At 39.9% G+C, this 26,481-nt stretch overlaps 1 protein-coding gene across 3 annotated transcripts in view; it reads left to right on the top strand.

Annotated features, from left to right (window-relative positions):
• LOC121855594 (membrane-associated protein Hem-like) overlaps positions 1 to 26,481 on the top strand; it is a 96,370-nt gene that overhangs the window by 26,264 nt on the left and 43,625 nt on the right. For 2 of the 3 annotated variants that reach the window (XM_042350642.1, XM_042350640.1), the window contains exons 9-18: positions 5,236 to 5,379; positions 5,499 to 5,649; positions 7,489 to 7,693; positions 11,157 to 11,289; positions 12,629 to 12,748; positions 13,087 to 13,214; positions 24,764 to 24,886; positions 25,212 to 25,336; positions 25,661 to 25,763; positions 26,194 to 26,422. In XM_042350642.1, the coding sequence (XP_042206576.1) occupies positions 5,236 to 5,379; positions 5,499 to 5,649; positions 7,489 to 7,693; positions 11,157 to 11,289; positions 12,629 to 12,748; positions 13,087 to 13,214; positions 24,764 to 24,886; positions 25,212 to 25,336; positions 25,661 to 25,763; positions 26,194 to 26,422 (1,461 nt within the window). The remainder of the gene's footprint in view (positions 1 to 5,235; positions 5,380 to 5,498; positions 5,650 to 7,488; positions 7,694 to 11,156; positions 11,290 to 12,628; positions 12,749 to 13,086; positions 13,215 to 24,763; positions 24,887 to 25,211; positions 25,337 to 25,660; positions 25,764 to 26,193; positions 26,423 to 26,481) is intronic. The other variant, XM_042350641.1, reaches the window with a different exon arrangement.

The following is a 26,481-nucleotide window of genomic DNA, read 5'->3' as shown; positions in this document are numbered from 1 at the left end:
AAATAAATCAACATCTTACAAGAATCCCAGCTATGTAAATTATATTCACCCAGGTCATTTCACTGGCTTTTTATAGGAGAGAAGCTTAGTCACTTAAGAACTGATAAATATACACGCGTTAGACCTGGGCCTGTGCCAACTGTCAAACCACTCCCCTCCCTCCCTCCCCCCTCCCTCCCTCTCTCTCCCCCATCTGCCCAGCGTTGCTGGAATCCTTGTAAAACGGTGAATAATTTTAATATAAACGTCATGTATTTTGCACAAGAGATAAAAATTTATCACCTATATCACATTACAGTAGTGATTTAAGAGTAAAAGTGTATATGTACGTATATAGTATTCCACATACTCGTAAGTATAAATAAAAAGTTTGTGTGATGATCGGACAACGTCCATTTCGGTTAACGTCACGTTTCCAAGAACGTATCTAGGACGTTAACCAGCTCATGGCTGTATTGCAAATTTTTTATTTGTGTGATCTGTTATTTTCAAGTAGGTCATTGTCTGTACAACTCTCTTTTGTGCAGTAACCAAAGATTGTGTTTTTGAAGAGCCAGAGGCCCCCCATAGTGTGTGACAGTGTATCAGGTGTTGGTAAACAAGATCATGATAGATTTCTTTCATTGCTGTGAGAGTGAGTGACTGTTGAGTGTGATGCATGATACCGCACTGTTTATTGACTTTACTGTGAATGGCTTGTGTGTGGTTTCTCCATTTAAGTTTCTCATCAACAATAACTCCGAGGAATTTAGTATTTTGTTCGTGTTTGAGGACTTTATTACCAATGTACAGGGGGTCCAAGTTTGGGGGTAAGTTTTTCCTTCTGTGAAGGATCGTGCAGTAGGTTTTCTTAAGGTTTAAGGTCAGTTTATTACGTATTAACCAGATCCTGACTTTAGTTAATTCAGTGTTCATAGTTCTCATCAAGGAATGGAGGTCTGAGTTGCTGGCATAGAGATTACTATCGTCTGCAAATAAGTTGTATTTTATGAGTGTGCTGGCGTGGACTATGTCGTTTATGTACAACAAAAACAGTACTGGACCGAGAATGGAACCTTGGGGGATGCCGTACAAGATCGGCGAGGAGTCAGATTGGTGATTATTATAGCAGACATACTGCATCATGTTGGACAGATATGAGGTAAGACTGCCACCACCATCCCAGTCCCTAAACCAGGCGGACAAGACGAATATCGTCCAATCTCCTTCATCTCCTGCTTCTCAAAGATGATGGAATGCAAGATATGCCACCACCTCCACTGGAAAATTGAAGCCCACCTGCACCCTGACCTCTATGGGTTTCACCCTGGGAAGAGTACTACTCACTGCATCGCTCACTACATGGCGAACACCTCAGCCAAAGCCTCCCTCTTCGTCAACTTCAAGGGTGCATTTAATAAAGTCAACAGTGAAGTGATTCTTGAGGGCTTCACGCACATGGATGTGAAGGGCAAACTCCTCACATGGATTGCTGACTACCTCTCCCATCGACAGGCCCGTATCCGTTTTCAGGGCCACTACTCTATGATCAGGGACCTTGATCTTGGCACGCCTCAGGGCGGTGTCCTCAGCCGCTCCAACGACATCTTTGCTGAGCGAGCCCTAGACGGACACATCATAAGTTACGCTGATGACCTTCTCCAAATTACTACAGTGCAACAGGAACAACCTATACTTTCCACGTTCGCCCGGACCTGTCAAACACTTGGGCTCGTCATCTCACACACAAAAACCAAATTCATCTCACACTTCTGGCGTCAGACACCGCTGACTCTGCTAGAACAAGACATTGAACAAGTACACACCTACAGGTACCTTGGTCTACCCTTACGTGCCACGACCAGAGCCACCACCTCCGCTGTCGCCACCCACGTCATCTCCCAGTGCCGCCAACGAACGAGACCCCTCCAGTCCTATGTCTCATGTACATTGCCATCGTCAGAGCTGTCATAGATTATGCCTCTCTTGTTCTTGTAGTTGCCTCCCAGCACGAGAAACAAAGTGTAGAGAAAATCCAAAACAGAGCGAGAACTGATCCTGCTCCCTGTCTGCGATCGAATTACTGCTCCCAATGCCATCCTTGGTATTAAACTTCTCAGTGAGCAACTGACTCCTCGGTCGCACTCACTGTGCTGGCCTGTCCCCATTATCCTTCCCTCCCTTTCTCAACACTGGCCCGTCCACACTGCTGCTGACATTTTGCGTTATCACCTCTGCACCCCCTCGCCCTCTCTCCTTCCCGAGTATACACATCCACCTCTACCGCTGTGGACTTCCCCGAGTGTTGATGTTGCTGTCCACACCTTCCCTGGTCATAAATCCACCCAACTGCAGTACATACTCAAACTTAATTGCCTTGGGCAGATTAATGATGTCGCCTCCCCTCTTACGACCTCCCGCCGGGCGGCGCTGGGGCAGCTGTGTGGATTCCTGAGTGCCAAGCCTGCAGGAAAATCAGGGTGCACGACTGGGCCTCCTCCACTGACACCGAGAGCTTAATCATCCTCGAGGGAATTCCTGGGGGGCGGCGACCCATGTCTGCACTGAACGCTGGAACCTCCTTATAATTAGTGACAGCACTTCTGCACTAGCGAGGCTCAAATTACCCTCCCCCTCCTCCCCTGCCGCACAACACACCCTAGCCGCCGTCGCCGGGCTCAAGCAAACTGATGACATCCATGTCAAGTTTATTTGGATCCCATCACATATAGGAATAACTGCCTGTGACACTGTTGATCGGCTTGCCAAAGAAGCGACACAAGAAGAGGACATTGAAGCCACCCTCGCCCTCTCCCTAAATCATCTCAAATCTCGCATACACGCCACACAACGAGAAGCATTCGATGAACATTAGACACACCTGAAACAACGTTGTAGCGCCACACTTCACCACTATGACGACAACCACCACTACAAAGAGTATCAAGAGTATCAACCCCTGACTCGATCCCATCAGATTGTGTACATGAGACTGCGCTTGGGGGGCAGGTACCTATGGGAGTACATTGGCAACCCTGAGCCTGGCCTCATTATTTGTAAACTTTGTGGTCAACCCGACTCTCACACCCTCTCTCACTACATCCTTACTTGCCCTATGACCTCCTCCTACAGGTCCCCAGCCGTTACCAACACCTCGCCCCTTCCTGACCAGATATCCCTCCTCCTAGTGACAGGCACTTGACATTATTAGGGACCTGCCACGTTATGCCATAAACAGCTGAATTGTACTGGGAATTTTCTCCCACAAACTCATCATTCTGTCACTTTATGTAACTTGTTGACAAAACCCATGACCCTACAGGCTTTTACGCCCTTAATGCATGAGTCACAAAGACAAGCATGTACTATGCATGCTTCCCACATGGACGCTGTAAACACTTTTGCATTTCACCTTGCACAAGATGTAAGGGGGTGCTCAATAAACTAGCCCCCTCGCGGGGCAAAAAAACAAACAAAAGCGATACTGCCCTTATCATCATTGGGTATGAATTTGCTTGGGAGATTGGTATCCCCGAATCCCCTGAGCAATGCTCTTGTGCATTATGCAGAAGACCCGACAGCCGTACCCTTATCTACTTCCTCCTAAGATGTCCCCACACACAACGCTTCCATGACGCCTGCTGGACCACCACTCCACGACCCCCTGACGGAGACGTGATGATCCTCCCCATACTGGCCAGATATTATGTAAATAATATTGATAATGTGTTAAAGGAATATCCTTCCTTCTTTAGGCTTTAGTAAGCCCCTTTATAATATTTATACTGTATATACTTGTGACACTTGCCAGATGCTTGTGGTGTTATTGTACAGGGGTACCTAGGAATAAACAATTGAAATTTAAAACAAAAACACTTATTCTTTTCATTATTTTTTTGTTTTGTACCAAACATAAAGCAAACAAACAAATGACACTAAAAATATAGCCCAATAGGTAATGAACTACAGTTTGTATGGCTGGATATATCCCAAATCATTTATATAACTGATAAAACTCTAGGTGGGGTAAAACGCTCAGGGGAACAGCGACTGAACTTGGCGGGAATTTCACTCATTTCGACGTCAACTCCCAACTGTCAACAGATGTCAGCGCTGTGGTGTACTTAACCAACAAAAACATATCGCACATCCAAGAGCAGATAATAAATACTTTATTCACTAACTTGGCATCTCCCCATCTTAAATGCTACATTGTGACAAGATTTAAGAAATAATATTTGCTACGAAGTATGAAGAAGGTATTTAGAGGTTAAACATTTACATCCTGTCAATAATTATCATGAAATTTGGTGCAAATGAACGAAAATCTCGGCCAAAGATGGATGAGGTACTCGTATAGTTAATTTTTGTGCGATAGTATTCTAATGCGAGCTTTACCGTACTGGCAGTATGAGTTACGTGTTCAGCTGAGCTGTCACTGTTAGCTGATCACCCCGGCGATGTGGCCGCGAAGTTCAGTGGCTGTACTCCTGAGCATTTTACCCCCTCCTGGATTGAGCATATTTATATCAACTTTTATCAGTTATATAAATTTTATGGGATATATCCAGCTTTATAAATTGTAGTACATTGCCCATTGTGCTATATGTTAGGTATCATTTGTTTGTTTGTTTTATGTTTGGTACAAAACAGAGAAATTGTGAAAGGACTTCATTCAAAGGCAAATTTCATCTTTGAGCTTATATGATAAATATTTAAAAATTTCTAACATCCTCTCTGAAGTGCCAATGCCTTGAAATTATTTGTATTTTGATAGTCCAGATATTTAACAGTATTTTAGAGAATAACAAGTCTGCTTAACAATTGTGAACGCATTTAGTTTGATTTAATGGACAGCTGCACGAGCATTTTCTTTGAACTAGTCAGCTATTTGTAGCTATAGAAGAGGGGCATGGCTGACAGGCCAGGTTAGCGGGTAAATAGTATAGTTATTACTTAACTTACTATTGTTAGAGCTATATACTGTAGGTCCTTCTGATCATCTACCGTTCAAGATATTTTGTCAATAATTCTCAAGGACTGAGTAATTAATACACATGCAGCTGCTACAGATTAACAAAGGATGCTTTGTTTATGACTTCAAATTTTCCCAACAGTGTACAGTATGTCAGTGAATTCAGGTCTTAATTTACATAGTACAGTACTTCCAGTATACTTAATGTATGAATTTCATCTTTATATCTTGTTAAAATGTTTCTTTGATAGCAGTAAAAGAAATATCTTGGTGGAATTTAGGTATTGTGGCTTCTACGTCACCATGAGAATCCTCCTCTACACAAAGTCAAGGGCAAGTCTGCAGATGATTTGGTTGATCGCCAGTTACCAGAACTTCTTTTTCATATGGAGGAAATCCGAGCTCTAATCAAGAAGTACTCCCAGGTGAGTTGTGGTTTGGTTTCATTTTACTATATTTTGTATGCTTTAGGAATTTAAAACATTGTAGAAAATTATTGCTGACCATAGAGAACTTCAGTAAATATATATTTTTTTTTTACCAGGTACTGCAGCGATACTACACTCAGTACCTCTGTGGTTATGATGCTATTGCTCTTAATCAGTTGATACAGGAACTGCAGAACTTACCAGAAGAAGAATCAATAATATTGTCTTCTATGTGCAATGAAATTGGAAACCTCTCTGTTAAACAAGGTGAAGTCTATAACTATATTGTATTGTTTTTTCTGATAGAAGTTAAGCTTAGATACAGTATTTAAGATCTTTTTCATTGGTTAGTTGGGTAGTCTGTTCATAAATTTATTAGTGTATCAATTAGCCTTGATACATGTCTATCAACATAGTTATAATTTAAGTGCACAATGTTTCATTAAAAAAATGCACACAAAGAAACAAGGAAAGTATCTTGGTATGTTCTGTTCTGTTGTAGTATTCACATGTTAACGATTACTACTTTCTAGGGGAAGATTAGTGTATCAAAGTAGGTAAGCACCTTCAGTGTGACAACAGAATGTTCTTTTTACTTTAACAGAATATCTCAAATCCTTACATTGTCCTCACCAGTAAAGTCACTGGATTAGCTGAAATGATCCAAATGCTTATATACTACTGTGCAAAATGCACCTTAACTGTAGACTTTGCAATAGCATAATCAGATGAATTTTGACCTCACTCTTATTTTATGTTTAATACATATCCTATTCTTTTCAACCACAAAATTTTGAATGTTTGTCATCAAGTAATGTTATGTATATGATGTACTGCACAGGTAAACCTTGATAAATAATTGTAGATAGGGAGCATTATAACATGGAGTTCAATGGGATACGTTCTCAGCCAGTCCCCAAAGACACATGTATCACTGTCAAGACAATTAAAGAACTCTCACCACATCCTCAAGAAAAAGCCTGATCATCATCACATTTCCCCTTCGAGGCTAAGGGAACTCTTGTAGGTGGAGTGGAGACGTCACTCTGACTCCCACGCAGCCTCTGGGGAGTCTCATGCTGCTTTATAATGTTAAGTTTTACCTCAGAGACACAGTTTTCTTGGATGCTTTGGCCTTCCAAGACATTTTCAAAGTTACACTGCTCACTTCACAGTCACAAAAATAGAGCAAAAACACTTGTCACAAAAATAGAGCGAATGGTGATAACATAAAAATAATAGCGGCCGGCACTGCTCACATCATTTTCACAACAGAGGCGAAGCATCTTGCAGTCACAAAAACACAGAAAATATCACTTCAGTCACCATAACACAGTTCAATCTAAATGTTAGTGCTGTCCTCTCACTATATAAGAAAAAAATATCACTAATGATAAGTACAATGTACGATGCTGACCGATAATCGTGGGGCAATGCTATGGCCGGTTTACGATCGACAAAGAACCAAGCGCAGGGCTGTAGTGTGCGGATCGGACTGATAAATGAAGGGAGATAAAATGTTACTGACATGACGTAAAAAAATATAATTTGTATTGCTGGAATCCTTGCAAGACAGCAATTAATTTGAGTATAAACAATCCATAGTTTGCACCAGAGATAAAATTGATTTTTTCTAACCAATGGATATCGAGGGTATCGTTAAAGCGATTTTTTGTATAGTATATATCAAGATAGTCTTAATTCATGACGATCATTAAAGCGGAATATCACTGAACAAGATATCGTTTATCAAGGTTTACCTGTACAATATCCTACTCTATTATTATTTTTATATTTTATTAAAATAATCAACTCTATGGTATAATTGTGTGACAAATTTTGATGTTTATTACCCTCGATAGTTTCTCTTGATGTAATTTTGTTGAGAATCTGTAAATCAGTTGTACTATGTCTTTTAAGTTTATTTTATCAACCTGGGTAGATCAGATACATTGTGTTCAATTCTGTCATGCACTTTATATTTAAATTCATTGTTACATTTTTTTTAGCCTTGCATTGTTTGTCTGTGTTTGTGTTCTACCAGCTACTAACTGATTCCTTGTGTCTAATGCAGTTTTACCCACACTCTTTCGAATTTATATTCAGTAGAGGAAGGAACATCATTTGACTTTCGTGGCATCCGTCTTGATTGGTTCCGGCTACAAGCATATGCTACTGGTAACCGAGCTGGGTTGAACCTCAAGAACAATCGGGAGTTAGCTGCACTCATCAATCAAATTGTTTTCCATACCAAGATGGTTGATTATCTTGATGAGATGCTTATTGAAACATCAGATCTTTCTATTTTCTGGTGAGTACAGTACATGTACTGTAATAGTTACCCAGTCTTGTGTAAAGTTTGTAAATTTAAACAAAATGGTTTTCATCTTATAGTCAGATAATAAAGGAAAAAGGTACTTGTAAATATTAGGTAGGCACAATAATTTAGTTTGGGCATTGGAAAAGGAGTCAAAATGTAAAGTTATTTAATCAACAAAATGGAGAGGTTCTAATTGATTGTCCTATACAGTATGTGATTTGTAAACAATTAAATACTGTACATAATACTGTACTGTTTTGTGTCATAGAAAATTCAATGCAGGAACTATGATGTAATTACTGTGGCCTGTATCTCCTTATTGTATCATTCAAATCACTTGGGTGTTAAAAAAAACGATAGAGAAGGAAAACAGATGCATTATGGTCAGTGTACATATATTGAAAATGTCTATGACTGGTGTACATTTTGAAATTTGTGCCAACTTATAACAATGTCCTTTATGGACAATGTGGTTTGTGGTGTCTGCTTTTGCATCATTTTTCTGGCAGTATTCAGCAATTGATGAAAGTCTTTATTCATTAAAGCTTATACAAAATTTTCATGTACAGTATAGTCTGCATTTACGCGGTCAATTGAACCCGTGGAGTACCGCGCAAAATGAGAAACGTGTAAATGAAATAACAGAACATATGGGATTAATTGAAATAGAGACTGGGCCGACCCCCAAACCCCACTTTTTGCGACACAATACGTACGTTGTAGTAAAAATATTATCTTAATTTTATGATGGTATGCACACACACATAATATAGAAGAGAAATATCAATAAGAGAATAATATACTGTACCAGGTAAAAGAAAAATCAAGGTTTAACACTTGCATTAGTAGAAGAGATGGGTCGGCATATGATGATGGGGGCTGGTTCCGAGGCAGAGGGCAGATTACTGGCCCTCAGGTGAATCACCATCACTATCCACCATAGTTGTCACAAACCCCCCAAAGTCATCACTGTCACTATCACTGGCTTGGGCTGGCTGTGGTGGGTTGCGGGCTAAGAAGTCAGTGATGTTACGCTGACGGCTAGTGTTGATGTGGTCGTGATACATCTGTATGTACTGCTCCATACTTTGATCGAGAAGGTTATTGAAGACTTCATACCGGTGATTGACATGGTCTTTTGAAAGGGTGAGCTTTTGTTTCTCGGCAAAGTCGATGGCATCCTTTACATCACCATGAGTTAACTTCTGTTGTTCTCGGGCTGCCGCACCACCTGCCTCCTCACTGACATCATCGTCTTCTAACAACTCGTCGGCAGTCACCTCAGGATCCCTGATTACCTCCATGATGTCGTCGTTGGTGGTCTCGGAGAAGCCTGCAGCTGTAACACTCTGTGCAGCTTCTCTTGCAAGGTCCACTGCCACTGCAACAGACTGAACCTCACCAGCCACAGGTTGACTCTGCTTCCCACATGGGATACCCTGCAACACATGCTGCCACGCGTGACGAATCGTTGCCACAGACAGCTGCCCCCATGCCTCCACCAAAAAATCAACAGCTTTCTTTACGTTAAACATTTTCCAAAACTGTTTAACTCGCACTTGATGCTCCGCCAACTCATGTTCTGCATCCTCATTGTCGTCACTCTCGCTATCTGTGCCACTCAAAAGGTTACACGACTCATCCTTGGTGTTGGTACAGTCGTTCAGGAGCTTAAACTTCTTTGCAGAGAATGCAGCCTTAACGTTGCATATCAACTCCTGGTCCATGGGCTGGATTAACGACGTAGTGTTGGGAGGAAGGAAGACCACTTTTACATTGGGGTGACGATCCAACAGTAGGGGCTATTGTCCTGGTACATTGTCAAGCAGCAACAAAATGTTGAATGGCACATTATTTTGCGCGCAGAATTTCTTGACGTCAGGAACGAAACAGTCGTCAAACCAGGAGAGGGACAGACCAGTGAACATCCACGCCTTACGTGAGGTTAGCCAGTGGACATTTAGCTTGGTCATATCCATGTTCTTGTAGGCATGTGGCTTGCGGGTTGTGTGGATCACCGACAACTTGAGCTTACAGGTACCGGAGGCATTGGTGGTAAACAGGACGGTGATGCGCTCCTTCTGTAATTTCCGGCCCTTACACTTGCTGGCAGACTGAACAACGAAGGTCTTGGAAGGTAATTTTTTCCAAAACAGACCTGATTCATCCATGTTGAACACCTGGTCGTCGGTGTACTGTCCTTCTTCCATAACTTCTCGTAAGAATGGAGGAAAATCCATGGCGGCAGCACGGTCAGCACTCACTCCTTCACCAACAATGTTAATGTTGGTAATCTTGTTCCTTTTCTTAAACCCTTCCAGCCACTCAGAGGAAGCATTGAAGGGTTTGGGGTCTGCAATTCCCATCTTGCGCGCCACTGATATGTACAGTTCACGTGCGTAGTCTTGCACTGCCTGAGTGTCGACCGCCTTGTTAAGTCTTGCTAACTAATTAAGTAGCTCACCAGCAAGTTCTCAGTCTTGAGCAGCACCTTATTCTGACAGTACTTCACCATTGAAGCACCTGCAGACCTTGTGATGCTCATGTGTTCTTTGATCTTGGCGGCATCCTTCTTGATCGTCCGGATCGTAGATTCGTTCACGCCATGCTGGCGTGCCAAATCAACTTGTCTTGTTCTTTTTTCTAAATCTTGCACGATCTTGTACTTAACTTCGTAACTTAGGGCACGTCGTATCTTCTTGGGCTTGGGGCAGCTGGGTCCATCAAATGCAAGGTTTTTCTGTGGTGGTGGGGGTCCAGCGGATGCCATTGTTGAACAGATTAGCGAGCACAATAGAGAACAGTATATGTGGCGACAGGAGAACAATGAGACTGACGCGGCTAGGTCAGACGCTCCTTCCCGTGCCAGGCCACGTCATATAACATTAGACCAATTACAGCTAGCGGTGGAGGGAATGCGTGGGTGGTAAGGATGCGTGGCCCAATCACAGTCAGATACGTCATATGGCATCAGCGATAACGCAACAGCGACCTAATCCTCACCCCCTCACTGCGCCGCTTCCCGCGTATGGTCGAGAATGGACAGCTTGAATGAAAAATGGCGTGGAGCGTCTGGACCTCCAGCCGCTCTCTGCGTAAATGACCAAATTTACCACGTAATTAAAGCATTTACATTCTGGCAAGGCACCGTGTAAATGACCAAACGCGTAAACAAAACCCGCGTAAATGCAGACTATACTTCTAGAATTTGAAATTAAAAAGGTTGTGGATCCTTCAAAGTTTGGGAATTTTTAAAGTTTAGGAATTGGCCTATTTTTTTATTATACATTTTTAAAGGAATGTGAGTATAAGCTGCTGTACTATGAATCCTATACTGTACTTGTCCTTATGTCAGTCAATTTTATAAATTTGTCTTATTTCTTGTGCATATATAGCCATAGCTCCTCTTCTGGGGTGTAATGCGCATATTTTAAGTGTGATGTTTTGTTTACAGCTTTTTTAGCAAACAGTTTGAAGACAACTTCCACATGTGTTTAGAGTTTCCTGGCCAAAACCGCTACATCATCTGCTTCCCGTTAATATGTTCCCACATGCAAGCTTGTACTCACGAGATCTGCCCAGAAGAGGTAAAGAATGTCTCATTGTATATTTGTATTTGGTATTTTATTGATGTGTTTCCTTATACATTAATGACCCATGGATCATTGGTCAGTTGACTTCTAAGATTCCACCACCAAAACTCCTTATTGTAGAGTCTGCCTTGTCCTGGGGTTATCTACGTTCTGGATGTAGTGACCTGACCTGTTGGATCCAGTGTAATTGATGTATAAATACCCATTTTCATAACAGAACTAAGGTATAGAAACAGGCTCAAAACTTGATCTGGTGGTTGCTTTGAAACCCAGTGAGTCAAAAGTTTATGAGGAAAAAGATTAGAGCTTGCATTGTAAACCGTATTTTTTATGATTCTCTAATAATTACACTGATCCAACTACAAAACATTTCTGCTGCCACAACACAGATAGTCCATGGACAAGATATGGCTTTGTTTGAGACTGCTACTGCAAGATTAAATTTTTTTTCTACTTCACTGATTGTTGTTATTGTACAATCTTATTGATTTCAGTACATTGACATTTTCATGTGAGAAGGAAAAAAGTTTGTCTGTGCAGAGTAGGGAAGATCAAGAAGCGAGTTTGGGTGACAGGAATGAACATCCAGGAAGTAGCTGTGTGCATGAATAAGAGGAGGGTATGATATCGAGTAATTTTTGGAGAAGGTTGTTTTGTTGATAGATGATGTCGGTTTTTACAAAGTGACGGGTAAACCAGACAGATATTTACAGCCTTGTTGTGAGAATGGAGAACCATTAGAGAACTCCGCTATTATAGAATTAAGAATGGATGAAAGGAGATTGTATATACTGTATAGATATATGTACAGTATTTTCTCTTGATTCTGGTCACTACAATAACCAAGAAAATGCTTGAAAGAAAAAAAAATTACTTGATAATTTATGTTTTGTTAAAGCTATAAGAGGCAATTCTTGTTACCTTCAGCTGTTAATGCATAATGTTTTTCAAGGTTTCATAATTTTTTAAAGATTGTAAACTTTTGCACTTACCGTAAATCAGGTTAACGGATTAGAGAAGGCAAATGAAAAGGGAAGGGCCATTTACAGGAGCCTCCAGTTTTTTAATATGTTAATATTGTTTTCTTTGATGCTTAGAGATAGATAAAGTTTTTCTGATGGGTCAGTTTCTTAGCTGCATTTGGTACCTTTTCCAGTTTTTGGGATATACGAGTCAATTTCATTTACACTTGATTAATTAAATATATAAATGAATCATATTGCCATATATAGAGTAAAATTAAGGTAGTGGTAGTGTCAAGAATTTTGATTGACAAGTGTAAAGTGAATTATGGTGCTCCTATTTTATATTGATTTAAGCCCTTTTTGTACAGAGATACCACATACGAGAACGAAGCTTGTCAGTAGTCAACATGTTCCTGGAAGAGATGGCTAAAGAAGCAAAAAATATTATTACTACCATCTGTGATGAACAGTGCATCCTCTCAGATAAGGTACTGTATGACTGTTATGCAGGGAAATGACATAAAATAGAATTTGGTAATGATAGAATTGTTCATTCCACCTTTTACATTATATTTAGGTACAGTGTTGCTTTCTTGCCTTACAAGTGATTCTGATGTGCAATACACCTAAAGAAAATTAAAGATTAACTTACATTTTAGTGGTGTAGAAAACATGTGATTAAACCACTGATATATGTATTATAGTTCAATCAATTTTGGATCTGAAAATGTAAGGGAAATTTTAATTATAATCATGATTATTATATCGGTGATATATTTTTTCAGTACTGTTGTAGTTCTTTAAATTTTTCTTTTCCTCGTTATAGCTCCTTCCGAAGCATACAGTTCCTCTTCTAATTCATAAAAAGAAAGAAAAGAAAAAGAAAAAAGAAGACACAACAGAAGGACGACCTGGATATGAAAGTCATAGGAAGACCAGGGAGGACCTGACCACGTATGTTGCCATCCATATTAGTAATTAAGGTTGACACAGTTTTGTTATTCTGTTATATGTTAATTAAGACCATTCATTCATCAAAGTTATAAGAGTTGAGTGGAGAGTTAATGGAAAGGCTGAGTAAGCTTTTAAGAAAAATCTAAAGATAATTGAAGGATTATGTTTGTGAGACAAGAGGAACAAGTTATATTTGCTCTCCAACAGAGCAGAATATTAAAAGATTCTGTAGTATGGTATAGCATTATCACCATTAATACTGTTGTCACGGTATTACAGAAGATTCGCAACTTATGCGGGGTTATGTTCCTGGGACCTCGCGTAAAGTCAGAAACACCCCTAAAAATCCTCTAAATCGCCCTTAAATCACTATATATACGTACATATACACTAGAAGTGGCTGGGAAGATGAGGGAAGGGGAGGTGAGGTGATGTATTGTGACAGTTGGCATCAAAGGTATAGTGCGTATTTATTTATCTGTGAATTTAAGTTTTTCTCTTATAAAATGTCACTGAACTGACCTGGGAGAATAAAACTTATATTGCTGGGATTCTTGTAAGATAGTGATTAATTTGAATATAAACATGTTATAGTTTGCACTAGACATAAAATTTTTAGTAATTATTTAGTACATTTGAGTACTTAAGTGAGTAAAAATATATGAAGAAAGTTACATGGTATATCAAGCCAAAAATATTACAGTATTTGAAAAACTTTATGTAGACAGACCTGTGTTGTTGTTTTGATATTATTCATCCCCTTCCAACGTCACCGTGGAGGGATCATCAAGGTCAGATAGCGATGCAGGGGAGGATGTGGGCAGCTCAAGGTCACTGCAAGATGTTGAGGGCCGTTGACTGATCTGCTGACGATGTTGATCCTGAGGTTTTCTTAAAGAACATGGTGATGTGAAACTGTCATTGTTGTTTCTTAAGCTGCTGGAACATATTCTTATACTGAGCCATAAGGCTTGTAAGACCTCGTGAGAAGTTGATGCTGTGCTCCGTAGAGGGGTCATACTCAGACACCAAGTTTTTCAAGCACTCGGCCACTGAACCACTTCACTAAACTTGTGTACCGTATATCCCAACATGCTGGCTCTTCTTGTTCTTCATCATCGTCGTCGCCACCACCACCATCTTCTTCGCCCTCTCTCACTATTTCCTCCAACTCAACATCAGTCAGACTTTCCCTGTGCCCTTCGCTTTCCTGCTCGACCATGTCTTCAAACCCATCACCGCCTACAGCCCTGGCCACTATCATGATGTGCTTTACATCTGAGTCGGTCGTAGGGAATCCTTTGAAGTCATTCCACAGTGCCCGCCAACACGAATTAACCATCTCTGGTTTCAGTGCATCCATGGCCTCCTTCACAAAACTGGTGCAATTGGCAATGTTGAAATCTTTCCAGCATGCCATAACACTCTTGTTAGTGCCGTCCTCCATGGCGTTGCGAATGCGCACGAAGGTGAGGCGTGTGTACGCTGCCTTAAAGCACCGAATGACATCCTGGTCGAGAAGTTGGAGAATGGAGGTGGTGTTGGGTGGAAGAAATACTACTTCGACGTCATCGTGTGCGAATTTTATGGCATCCGGGTCCTGGTGGCCTGGTGCATTGTCAACGACCAGCAACACGTTGAAAGGCAGGTCCAGCTTCTCTGGGTAGCTCTTTACCTCGGGGATAAAACATTTGTGGAACCACTCAAGAGCACGAGGGTTGGCAGACGTATAAATCAAGCCTGGCTTTATCATATGCCCTGCTGCGTTGCCACATAGCAGGACAGTGACGTTGTCCTTCGCAGCCTTGAACCCGGGGGCCTGCTTCTCAGACTTGGAAATATAGGTTTTGGTTGGCATTTTCTTTCAAAACAAACTTATTTCGTCAGCGTTGAAGACCTGCTCTGGAAGATATCCACTTTCCTCAATCAATTTCCTGAATTCCTCTGGGAACACCTGTGCAGCTGCCTCATCCGCCGATGCCAATTCGCCAGTGAGTATAATATTTTTCAGGTTGAAACACTTCCTGAAACTGTTGAGCCAACCTGCACTAGCTTTGAAATTCTTTTCAGAGCTCGTGGATGCTTTGCTCTCAGGAACCTCAGATTTAAACTGGTCATAAAGACAGCGCCTTCTCCCTGAGCACGCTGCCATCGATGGGGACACGTTTCTGGTTCATATCCTCCACCCAGATGTTTAATGCCTTCTCCACCTTCACTAGAGTTGTCTCGAACCTGGCTAGTCACCTTAGCAGTAAATGATGCACTTGTAGTCACGGTTTCACGAATTTCCCTCTGCCGAATCTTGATGGATCTCACGCTTGATTCGTTCCACCTGTACCTCCGTGCCACAGCAGCAATCGTCATGCCGCCTTTTATTAAGTCTAAAACGGCCACTTTTTCTTCCAGGGTCATCACAGAGCGTTGTTTCTTCGCTGTAGGACCAGAGGCAGAAGTTGGCTTGTGTTTGGGCATTATGAACGAGTATGAGAGGTTTAAGCGCACTAAATTGACACACACGAGAGACAGGTGTTACTCCGACCTATACTGTGCTCACTCGGCAACTGAAGACAGAGAGATGGGATGGCAAGGTTGGAGCTTTGGCGGGTTAGCGTTTGGCGTGCTTATGACCCATTTTGAAAATTTTAAGTTTGAAATTGGAAATTGTAACCTAAGCCCCAGGGTAATCTGCGTTCAGTAATGCGTCGGTTAACGTCCTAGATACGTTCTTGGAAACATGACGTTAACCGAAATGGACGTTGTCCGATCATCACATAAACTTTGTATTTATACTTACGTTTATGTGGAATACTATATACGTACATATACACTTTTACTCTTAAATCACTACTGTAATGTGATACAGGTGATTAATTTTTATCTCTTGTGCAAAATAAATGACGTTTATATTAAAATTATTCACTGTTTTACAAGTATGCCAGCAGTGCTGGGCAGATGGGGGAGAGGGAGGGAGGGAGCGAGCGAGGAGGCAACTAGATATGTCTGATTACAGCAAATGTGTTATTGTCAATTTGTAGGTGAAAGATTTTATTCTCAATAGATGTAGGTTAACATTACACCTGGAGGCAAATGCTTAAAAAAAGCCTAAGGAAGGAAGCAAATTCCTTTAGCACATAATATCTGGCCAGCATGGGGAGGATCATCGTGTCTCCGTCAGGGGGTCGTGGAGTGGTGGTCATGCAGGCGTCACGGAAGTGTTTTGTGGGGGGGGGGGGCACGGACATATATGCAATCGGACATTGTTCTGTTGGACATTAACCGGCGCATGACTGTAGTTGAAATCGCGTAAGAAAAATACGGGTAAGTTGCGAGTCTACTGTACTTAATGACTGTGCACTCTGGGCACCCAGAATGTTTTGAAATTGGTCTGGAATAAAAAAAAAGGTGTAATCATTATACTCAGTGGTGAGGCTTACAGTTATACAGTATATCAAGGATGAATGAAAGTGAATAGGTTACAAAACACCATACAGTAATCCCTTCTGCTACAGAAGAAGTATGGCCTTAAGAAAACGTGAAATTCTCTAATATAAACCCGGTTTTCCAATTGACTTTCAGCATATAGTCGGAGAAGTGTTCCTACAGAATAGTTTTCAGCTCCCGAAAATAATAAACACGTGCTTATGAGTGAAAAACTTTTTCAAACTCAAATTGAGTGGAAAATTTATTAGCCCCCACAATGATTTTCAGTTCGATTAACGAACAAAACTCTGATTAACGAAATCCTTACGCCAAACACGTTTTGTTGTGCGCATCAGCTGATCAGTTGATCGGCCAGTCCGCCAATACAGTAATCAGTTCTATGTTTACATTCGTTTCCAGTGGGGTAAATATCAAGAAAGTTGGTCTCTTGAATATTTCTGCATTTTTTGTATTAAAATTATTGGTCATTCTGAAATTTAGTGAACATATTGATAATATACAGTGCAGAAATTATTATGAAACATGGAGAAGGCATTAGAACCAATGCACTCAGCAAAGAATATGACATGTCATCATCGACTGCCTCTACAATTAGCTGTTTGATATGTAAACAAAGCTGACGGGAATACGACATACACACCTCAAAGTAAGTTAAAATGCAGTATTCTATTGTTTTTTATTTATTATTGTACAGTATACTGTACTGTACAGTACAGTGCTGTATTTAGTTTATATTAAATGTTTTGTTAATTCTATTACCGGTATACAGTACAGTACTTTGTATGTACTTTTTCTGTGAGTTGGAACCAATTACCCAGTATTCCATTGAAATACAGTGGTCCTTCGGTTAACGAGCACAATTCGTTCGAGAATGTTGCTCGTTAACCGAAACCATTGTTTCAATGGGTTTTTGGTTAATTGGTTCCAGCTCACCGAAAATTGTCTAAATTCAACAAAAAAGGTAGTAAAGTACACTTACTTTGAGGTGTGTATGTAGAAGGCTCCTGGATGCTGATGATGATGTGAATTTGAAGTGGGAGGTGGAGGAGGAGAAGGGAGAAGAGAAGGAAGTGGAGGAGAAGCATTTTACTGCTTCTTGGAAGGTGAGTCACCTTCCATGAAAATATTGGGAACCTCTGGACTGACAGATTCTCCACCATAAACATCCTCTCTCCTTCTTGAAGTGGAAGGCTGAGGGCTAGCATCTTGTTCCCTCTGCCTTTTACTGAAGAAAGTGTCAATTGTGGTCTGTGGGGCATCTCTCCTCCTCATCATTAACTCATGTTTCAAGAAGGAGACCATTGTGTCCTCAACATGACACAATGTTAGTTCAGATTTTTCCACATCTGGGTGCCTTGAAGCCAGTTTCCTGAACTTCTCCCAGTGGTAAATAACATCTTTCAACTCTGAAGTTGACATATGGTCATCACTTTCCTTTTCCTCCTCACCATTGTCAGCCTCTAACATCGCATCTAGTTGCTTTAAGTCTTCAGGAGTAAGTTCCTGCTCATGAGACATACACAAGCTCTTGCACATCATCCTCCTCCACTTCAAGGCCCAATGACTGACCAATGGACACAATCTCCTGGTGCAACTCTGCTTCTTCCTCAAATCCCTCAAAATCATGGACTACTGATGGCCACAGTGCTTTCCATGAAAAATTGAGGGATCTAGTGGAGACTTCTTGCCATGAGGACACAATTAATTTACAGCCTCCAGGATGTTAAACTGTGTCTTCCAGAACTGTGCCAGTGTTAGTTCGGGATCAGTGGAAGTTGCCTAATGACACCTGAACATTTTCGTCATGTACAACTTCTTGAAGTTGGTGATCACATTCTGGTCCATTGGCTGTATGATTGCTGTAGTGGTGGGAGGGAAAAACAACACTTTCAGAAAGTCAAATTGAGACTCCAAAGTTCTGGCAAGTTGAGGGTCATAACCAGGGGCATTATCCATGAGGAGAAGAGCCTTTAAAGGGAGTTTATTGGTGGTTAGGTAGCTCTTCACAGAAGGGCAAAACACCTCAACATCCCATTCATTAAAGAGCTGTCTTGTCACCCATGCCTTACTGTTGGACTTCCAATAACTCCAAGCTTTCCTCTTACCACTTTCTGTTGGTTGAACACCCTGGGGTTCTGAGAGTGGTAGACAAGCATAGGCTTCAGTCGGAAATCCCCTGAAGCATTGGCACCAAGCAATAGAGTGAGACAGTCTTTCATGGGTTTATGCCCAGGTAAAGAGGCTTCATCTCTGGTGATGAATGTTCTTTTGGGCATCTTTTTCCAAAACAGCCCAGTTTCGTCCACATTGAACACTTGCTGTGGAAGATAATTTCTTCATCCTTCAGTTCTTTAAACTCCACTAAAAACTTTGCTGCCCTTTCCTTATCAGCACTAGCAGCCTCACCATGCCTAACTACACTAAATATGTCACTTCTTTTCTTAAATTTTTCGAACCAGCCTTTGCTGGCCCTAAAATCTTCAAATTCTGTGCCTGAAGAACCAGGTTGATTTGTCTTTAAATTTCGTAAATCTCCCTGGCTCTTTCACAAATAAATTCACTAGAAACTGAATCACCTTTCATCTGTTTTTCCCCAATCCAGATGAGAAGTAACCACTCAGTTTCTGCAATTAGGGATCTACCTTTAAACACTCTTGTAGATTTGTCTCTCACTTTCACTTCTTTAAATTTTTCTTTCTGTGCAAGAATTGTCGTCACAGTTGATGTCGAAATGCCATATTCTTTGCATAGCGCATTTCTAATTCCTTCTTCATGTTTTTTTTATAATTTCCTGCTTAACTTGGATCGAAATCATTTTTCTTGATCTCTTAGGACCCATGCTGGATTCAAACATGCGTTATATATTGTCAATATGTAAAATAGATTTCAAAATGACCAATAATTTGTTTGGAAACACAGAAAAAAAGCATTTAGTTGAAGAGAGTCTGAAGCAAGATGTTACCTCCACTGAAAAGACACCGAGACTGATGTCTGTATGGTGTGTTGACAGGCTGTTTGGCGCGTAAAAAACTAGCTTCCTATACAGTCATGCGTCGGGTAACGTCTGACCGAACAACGTCCGATCGCATATACAGTAGTACCCCGATTTACGTGGTCAATTGAACCCACAGGGTACCGCGGAAAGTGAAAACCGTGTAAAGTGAACAACAGAACATATGGGATTAATTCCAATAGAGACTGGCCCGACCCCCAAATAATACAATACCTATGTTGTAGTAAAAATAACATCTTAATTTTATGATGGTATGCTGACACAATTAATATTTAAGAGAAATACAGTCGCCAGGTTAATGTCCATTCAAATAATGGACTCAAATCCCCCCCTCCCTCTTCCCAGATCACTGGCTCCTCCCTCTCTGAGAAATGTTTGGGTGAAAACACTAGATTTTAACATTTAGTAATAAATAATACCTCTCACTAAAGTTAGGATAATATAATTGACATTTCTGGATTCCTTGCAGGTCAGGGAATATTTTGAATGTAAACTTCATATATTTTGCACAAACGATAAAATATTTGCTTTGTGTAAACCAAATTATTACATTAGATCTAAAATTTGTATGTCTAATGCAAAATCCATGATCTTTATATTCAAAATGATCATCATATTGTAAGAATTCCAGCAATGTAAATTATATTCTGGCGGGTAATTTGTATGAATTTTATGAGCTAAATAAAAATAAAAATTATACTTCACCACGTACAGTATATAAGTAGATGCAGCGGAAAAGTGAAAGTCGGTTCTGGCAAGGTACCGTAAATGAGAAATCGCGGAAAGTGAAACTGTGTAAAGCGGGGGTAATACTGTACGTCCGTGCCCCCCTCCCCCCCCAAAAAAAAAATTTCCGTGACGCCTGCTGGACCACTACTCCACGACCCCCTGACAGAGACAGACACGTTGATCCTCCCCATTCTGGTCAGATAATTATGTGTTAAAGGAATATGCTTCCTTCCTTAGGCTTTTTTTAAGCATTTGCCTCCAGGTGTAATGTTAACCTACATCTATTGAGGATAAAATCTTTCACCTACAAATTGAACAATAACACATTTGCTGTAATCAGACATATCTAGTTGCCTCAACAATTGCAACCCCAGTTGCAATTGGGGTTGCAATTTCAAATTCTGTGTCATTACTAAGAAATAGCGAAGTCTCTGGTACACTCTAAGATTAAGAGAGAAAACGGAGGACTCAGGAGTCTTGATGTGAGAGAAAACGGACTCGTATGATGGGGGACCAAATAAAAAAAGCATAGCTACATGTTTTGTGGACTACAGTATTGAGGTACCCTTTTCATCACTTTGTAATAAACCTAGCTGTGCCTATGTGTGTTTATGATATTTACCATAACATTATATATATATTTAGTGGGTCTAAATGGTCGTAAAATGGAAAACTTGGGGTTGGGTCTTGGGTGCCTGGAACCAATTAGAATAAATCCCATTGCTTCTGTACTTTCGTTATCGCGTTTTTAGTTATCTCGCACTCGGCGGGGTCCCAATTAGGCGCGATAACCAACGGATGATTGTACTGTAGTGTATATACTTGTGACACTGACCAGTTGCTTCAAATAATGGGATGTAGCGAACCTAAATGGCCCTAGAGCGGGCACAGTCACGTATTCATCGCGTATTCTTATAGATTGTGCTGCCAGGCGTACGTTATCCAGTGAATTTAGTCAATATTGTACAGTAACAATGGACCTAAGTGCAAACCTGTATTGTACATGTACTAAATGATTACGGTACTAAAATTGTTATGTCTATTGTCATTATAGCTTGTTTATCCAGGTATTCAAATAAATTACTATCTTACAAGAATCCCACCAATGTAAGTTATATTCACCCAGGTCGTTTGGGTGGCAAATTAAGGGAAGAGCTTAGTCACTCTTAAGTAATGATAAATAAACACCCAGGCAGGCCTTCAGCGCCAACTGTCAAATCTTATCTCAAATAAATAAACAAACGCCAGACATTGTCACCTTACCTCCTCCCCCACCCCCCCCCTTCCCCCCCTCTTCCCACCCTCCTTGTGTTCCCAGACAAAAGATTGGTGATTTCTTTATGTTTATTTTATATAATATCTCAGACTAAAGTTAGGATAATATAATTTGCATTGCTGAAATCCTTGCAAGACAGAGATTAATTTGAATATTAACGTCATATATTTTGCTCAAGAGATAAATATTGTTGTACATTAGTGTACAGTACTGTAGTACATTTATAATATAAATTTTCTCAACTGCATTTTTGGGTAGATTTACATAAATTTTTTCATTTATTTTCATCCATTTACATGCACACACCATACTAAAAGAAAAGTAAACGAAATAAATTACCTTAGTGCAAAGCTGGAGTGCACATGTACTAATTTGATGACGGTACTAAAATTGTTATGTCTAGTGCAAATTATAGCATGTTTATATTCAAATTAATCAGTATCTTACAAGAATCCCAGCAATGTTAATTATATTCACCCAGGTCATTTCACTGGCTTTTTATAAGAGAGAAGCTTAGTCACTTAAGAACTGGTAAATGATAATAATAATAATAATAATAATAATTAACAGTTTATTGAAAGAGCTTGGCAGCCAGAAGGCTGAAAATATACAGTTACATATTTGGGGAATGGGTTTTGAATTACAAATATTATACAAGTAACATAAGTGATACAAATAAGATATATAATAACTAGATGTGGAAAAGCTCAAACTACAGTGCATTTCAACATAGTGACAGTGCAAGAAGTAGTATTTACTGGGAGTGAATACACTGGTTTATTACAAGTTATTGATAATTTTTACAATGGTTGGGACTGGGCTGTTCTTATAGCGATCAGTTCGTGCACGTATGGGCTGGATGCGGTTGTGGTGTCGAACAGCAATTCTCGGGCTAGGGATTTCAGGTGGTAGTAGGAGCTGGTGTCGAGGATGGTGTAGAAGCTTCTTACCAAATTTGCAGATGAGGTCGTGGTGATGGTCAGTGAGAGTCGAAAGGGTCAGTGTGTTGAGCGCTTCTTGATATGTGGAGTAAGAAGGGGAGAGAATAATCTTGCATGCCCTCTTTTGCACTTTTTCTAGGTGTTTACGTTGTGTGGCATTTAGGGAGGAAGACCAGGTAGGGGAGGCATAGGTGAGCTTGGGAAGTATGAATGTTGTGTAAACACTGAGGAGCTCGGGTGCAGGAACTCCGAGGGACTTGAGTCGGCAGAGGAGGTGGAGACGGAAACTGGAGGATTTGACAACTTCACTGACGTGTGGTTTCCAATTTAGTTTGTTGTCTATGGTGACGCCGAGGAGCTTAGTGGCATCTACAACCTGGAGTGTGTTCGGACCTAAAGTAATGGAAGGAGGTGGGACAATGTCGGAGGAGAGGTTGATGTGCATAACCATGGTCTTGGTATGGTTGATGGTGACATGGTTGTTGGTGGCCCAGTTTTGGAGACTGTTCAATAAATCCTGAAGGGCGGTATAGTTGGGAGCAGAATTGTTGGACGCTGACTTAATGGTGAGTCGCCGACATATTTCCAGCGAGCAGGGGTTTCTCTTAGGGCATCATTGATGAGCATAAGGAAGCAGAGTGGTCCCATCTTGGTGCCTTGGGTGACGCCACAGGTGAGTGACTGAAAGGTGGAGACAGCCCCTCGGAAGCGTACAGCTTGGCGTTGGTCACTGAGGAAGTCTGTAAGCCATGGTATAAGACTTCTCCGAAGCCCGAGGTCAATAGCTTTGTTGATGATTATATTGTGGTCGACTAGGTCGAATGCTTTAGTGAAATCAATGAAGGCAACAGCTACAGACGTTTTTCGTTTCTCAAGATGGCGGTATATACAGGTACATGCGTTAGACCTTGGGCCGGTGCCAACTGTCAAACGTACTACCTCCCCTCCCCCCAAGCCCCCTCGCTCCCTCCCTCCCTCTCCCTCAACTGCCCAGCATTGCTGGAATCCTTGTAAAACAGTGAATTATTCTGATATAAACGTCATGTATTTTGCACAAGAGATAAAAATTAATCACCTGTATCACATTACAGTAGTGATTTAAGAGTAAAAGTGTATATGTAAGTATATAGTATTCCACATACACATAAGTATAAATACAAAGTTTATGTGATGATCGGACGTCCATTTCGGTTAACGTCACGTTTCCAAGAGCGTATCTAGGACGTTAACCGGCGCATGACTATACTTCAATTATGTTCAATAATTGTTAAAATGACTAAAAAATTTAATATAAAACTTTTAAAATTATTGAATAGTATAAACTTCTTAACATTTACTACAATAGTAAGGAATTTAAGCCCTAGAACCGATTACTGTATTGGCAGACTAATACTACAGCTGGTGGACTGCCAAATGCAAGCGAAAACATGTTGAGGTCGGCTCGTAAAAAACTCGTTAATCGAGGGATTGCTCATTAACCTAAGTTAAGAATCTTATGGAAGGTAACTCGTTAACCGAGGCGCTCATTAACCGAGGGATCACTGTAATTGATTCGGTTAACAAACGACTCTGTAGAACGAATTGTGTTCGTTAACTGAGGGACCACTGGTCCACTGTATGTAATTGTACTGTATACAGTTTACAAATTATAATGTTGATATTAATATATAAAACCGTAGATTCTTTCTCCAATTTATTTTTATTTATTTTTTTATGAAAGTGGAAACTATTCTTCTTTTTTTCCACCCACATAGTAATGGAGCATGATTGTCAATTTTTTTTCTGAGTTTTATCATCCTTTTTATATTTATGGTTATTATTGTTATTATTATTATTATTATTATTATTTTTATTATTATTTATTGTAATTTTTATTTTTTATTATTATTATTATTATTATTATTATTATTATTATTATTATTATTATTATTATTATTATTATTATTATTATTATTATTATTATTATTATTATTATTATTATTATTATTATTTCCCTCCCTCAGGCCACGATGTGGGTCAGTCATCTGTACCCGGGTGGGCTAATCCCCTTTTAAAAATAATAAGTATTTTTACATGGTTACCAAACTGTGCAAAAGGTATGGACATATTTGAATCACAGTTGAGCTTATACACCCTTTTTATTTTTCAGGATGGATAAGCTCCATATGGCTCTGACTGAGCTCTGCTTTGCTATAAATTACAGCAGTCAAATCCAGGTGTGGGAATATACTTTTGCTCCCAGAGAATATCTGTATCAACATTTGGAACAAAGGTAATTTATTGTTGGGAAGTTTGTGGTTTCCATGCATCAGATTTGGCCCCCACAAAATATTTTTTTTTCTTAGATTATAAGCTGAATATTTAAGTTGTCTATTATAACATAAGTGTATAGTTAAAAGTTATTCTTTTTTTTATTATTGATTAATGATATGGATTTATGTTAAAAACGCTGCCTTTTGCCCTTTAGTACAAGTTTATATGGATGATGACTGTTCTATAATTTTGTTTATTTTTTATTAACAGTTATATGCTACTGTACAGTGAAAGGTTGACTTCGACTCCACTTTGAACATACTGTACACACTTTTTTTTGACAGGTTTACACGGGCCTTAGTTGGGATGGTGATGCACAATCCTGACACCAATGAGATTGCTAAACCTTCAGAGCTAGTAGCTAGTGTTAAAACATATATGAGTGTTTTACAGACAGTTGAGTATTATGGTGAGTATGGTAATCAGTTCTTTTCATTCCTGTTCTTGTGAATTTTGTTCAGGAATTTAGTTCTGAGTACTTTAGTACAGTCTTTGTCATGAAAGAGTTTAGGTAAAAGCACATAGTAGATGTACAGTCTTTTATATATTCCAGAAATTATTGGTAAAAAGTTATGTGAATCTCCAATACAGTATTATTATTGAACCAACTGTTGATCTTGTGTGGTGAAAATGGTAGACACATACCTCTGATGATTTAAATAACAGAGAAAAAGTGAAATTGTTAAACAAAACATATCTTGGACTGCATATATATTAATAGAATTAATCACAGTGCACATCGACATCACCCGAGTGTTCAACAATGTCCTTCTGCAGCAGACTCAGGTTCAAGATAGCCATGGGGAGAAGACCATCACAGCACACTACAATGCTTGGTGCGAAAATCTCTCTCATTTTAGATTTTGATGTAGCACAAAAGAAATTAATTAAAAATGTACAGTATATATTTGAAATAAAATACTTTGAAATGTGCTCTAACTTATGCAACTATAAAAAAATCGTCAATAATGAATAAGTTTATCTCAGAATATTTGCATCTGAGTTATTTTATTGTAAACTTATTTATTATTTTTTATTCTTTGTGTCACACCCCACATATCCCACTCAAACACATGCTACTGTGATTTCTGTTACTTCTAAGCTGCTTTTTTCTTCTTGCGTCCAGAGTTCAGACTTCATAGATATATATGCCATAATAACGGCTTAACTATTCTCTAAACTCCATCTTTGCCTTCTCTGACAGCTTCCTCTCTGTACATGCAAATATATTTTAGGTACCTGTATAAAGCTGTATGTGCCTTACAGGTATTCTGAAATTCTCCTACGTCGTGTGAGTGCTGGCCACATTGTCTTCTCCAACAATCAGCGTGCCTTTGTCTCTCTCACTTCTGAGGGAGCCCAGCCCTTTGCTGCTGAAGAATTCTCAGACATAAATGAGCTTCGAGCATTAGCAGAACTTATTGGACCATATGGCATGAAGGCATTAAATGAAAATTTGATGTGGCACATTGCTAACCAAGTTCAGGAATTGAAGGTACAATTATGTAAAAGAATATGTAAATTTATATGTTATTTTTAGATTTTCTTAAAAGT

This window comes from Homarus americanus, unplaced genomic scaffold (assembly GCF_018991925.1).
Source record: "Homarus americanus isolate GMGI-L3 unplaced genomic scaffold, GMGI_Hamer_2.0 scaffold48406, whole genome shotgun sequence".
Classification (NCBI taxonomy): Eukaryota; Metazoa; Arthropoda; class Malacostraca; order Decapoda; family Nephropidae; genus Homarus; species Homarus americanus.
Note: the sequence above shows the minus strand (reverse complement) of the source record. Positions and strands in the feature narration are given on the sequence as shown.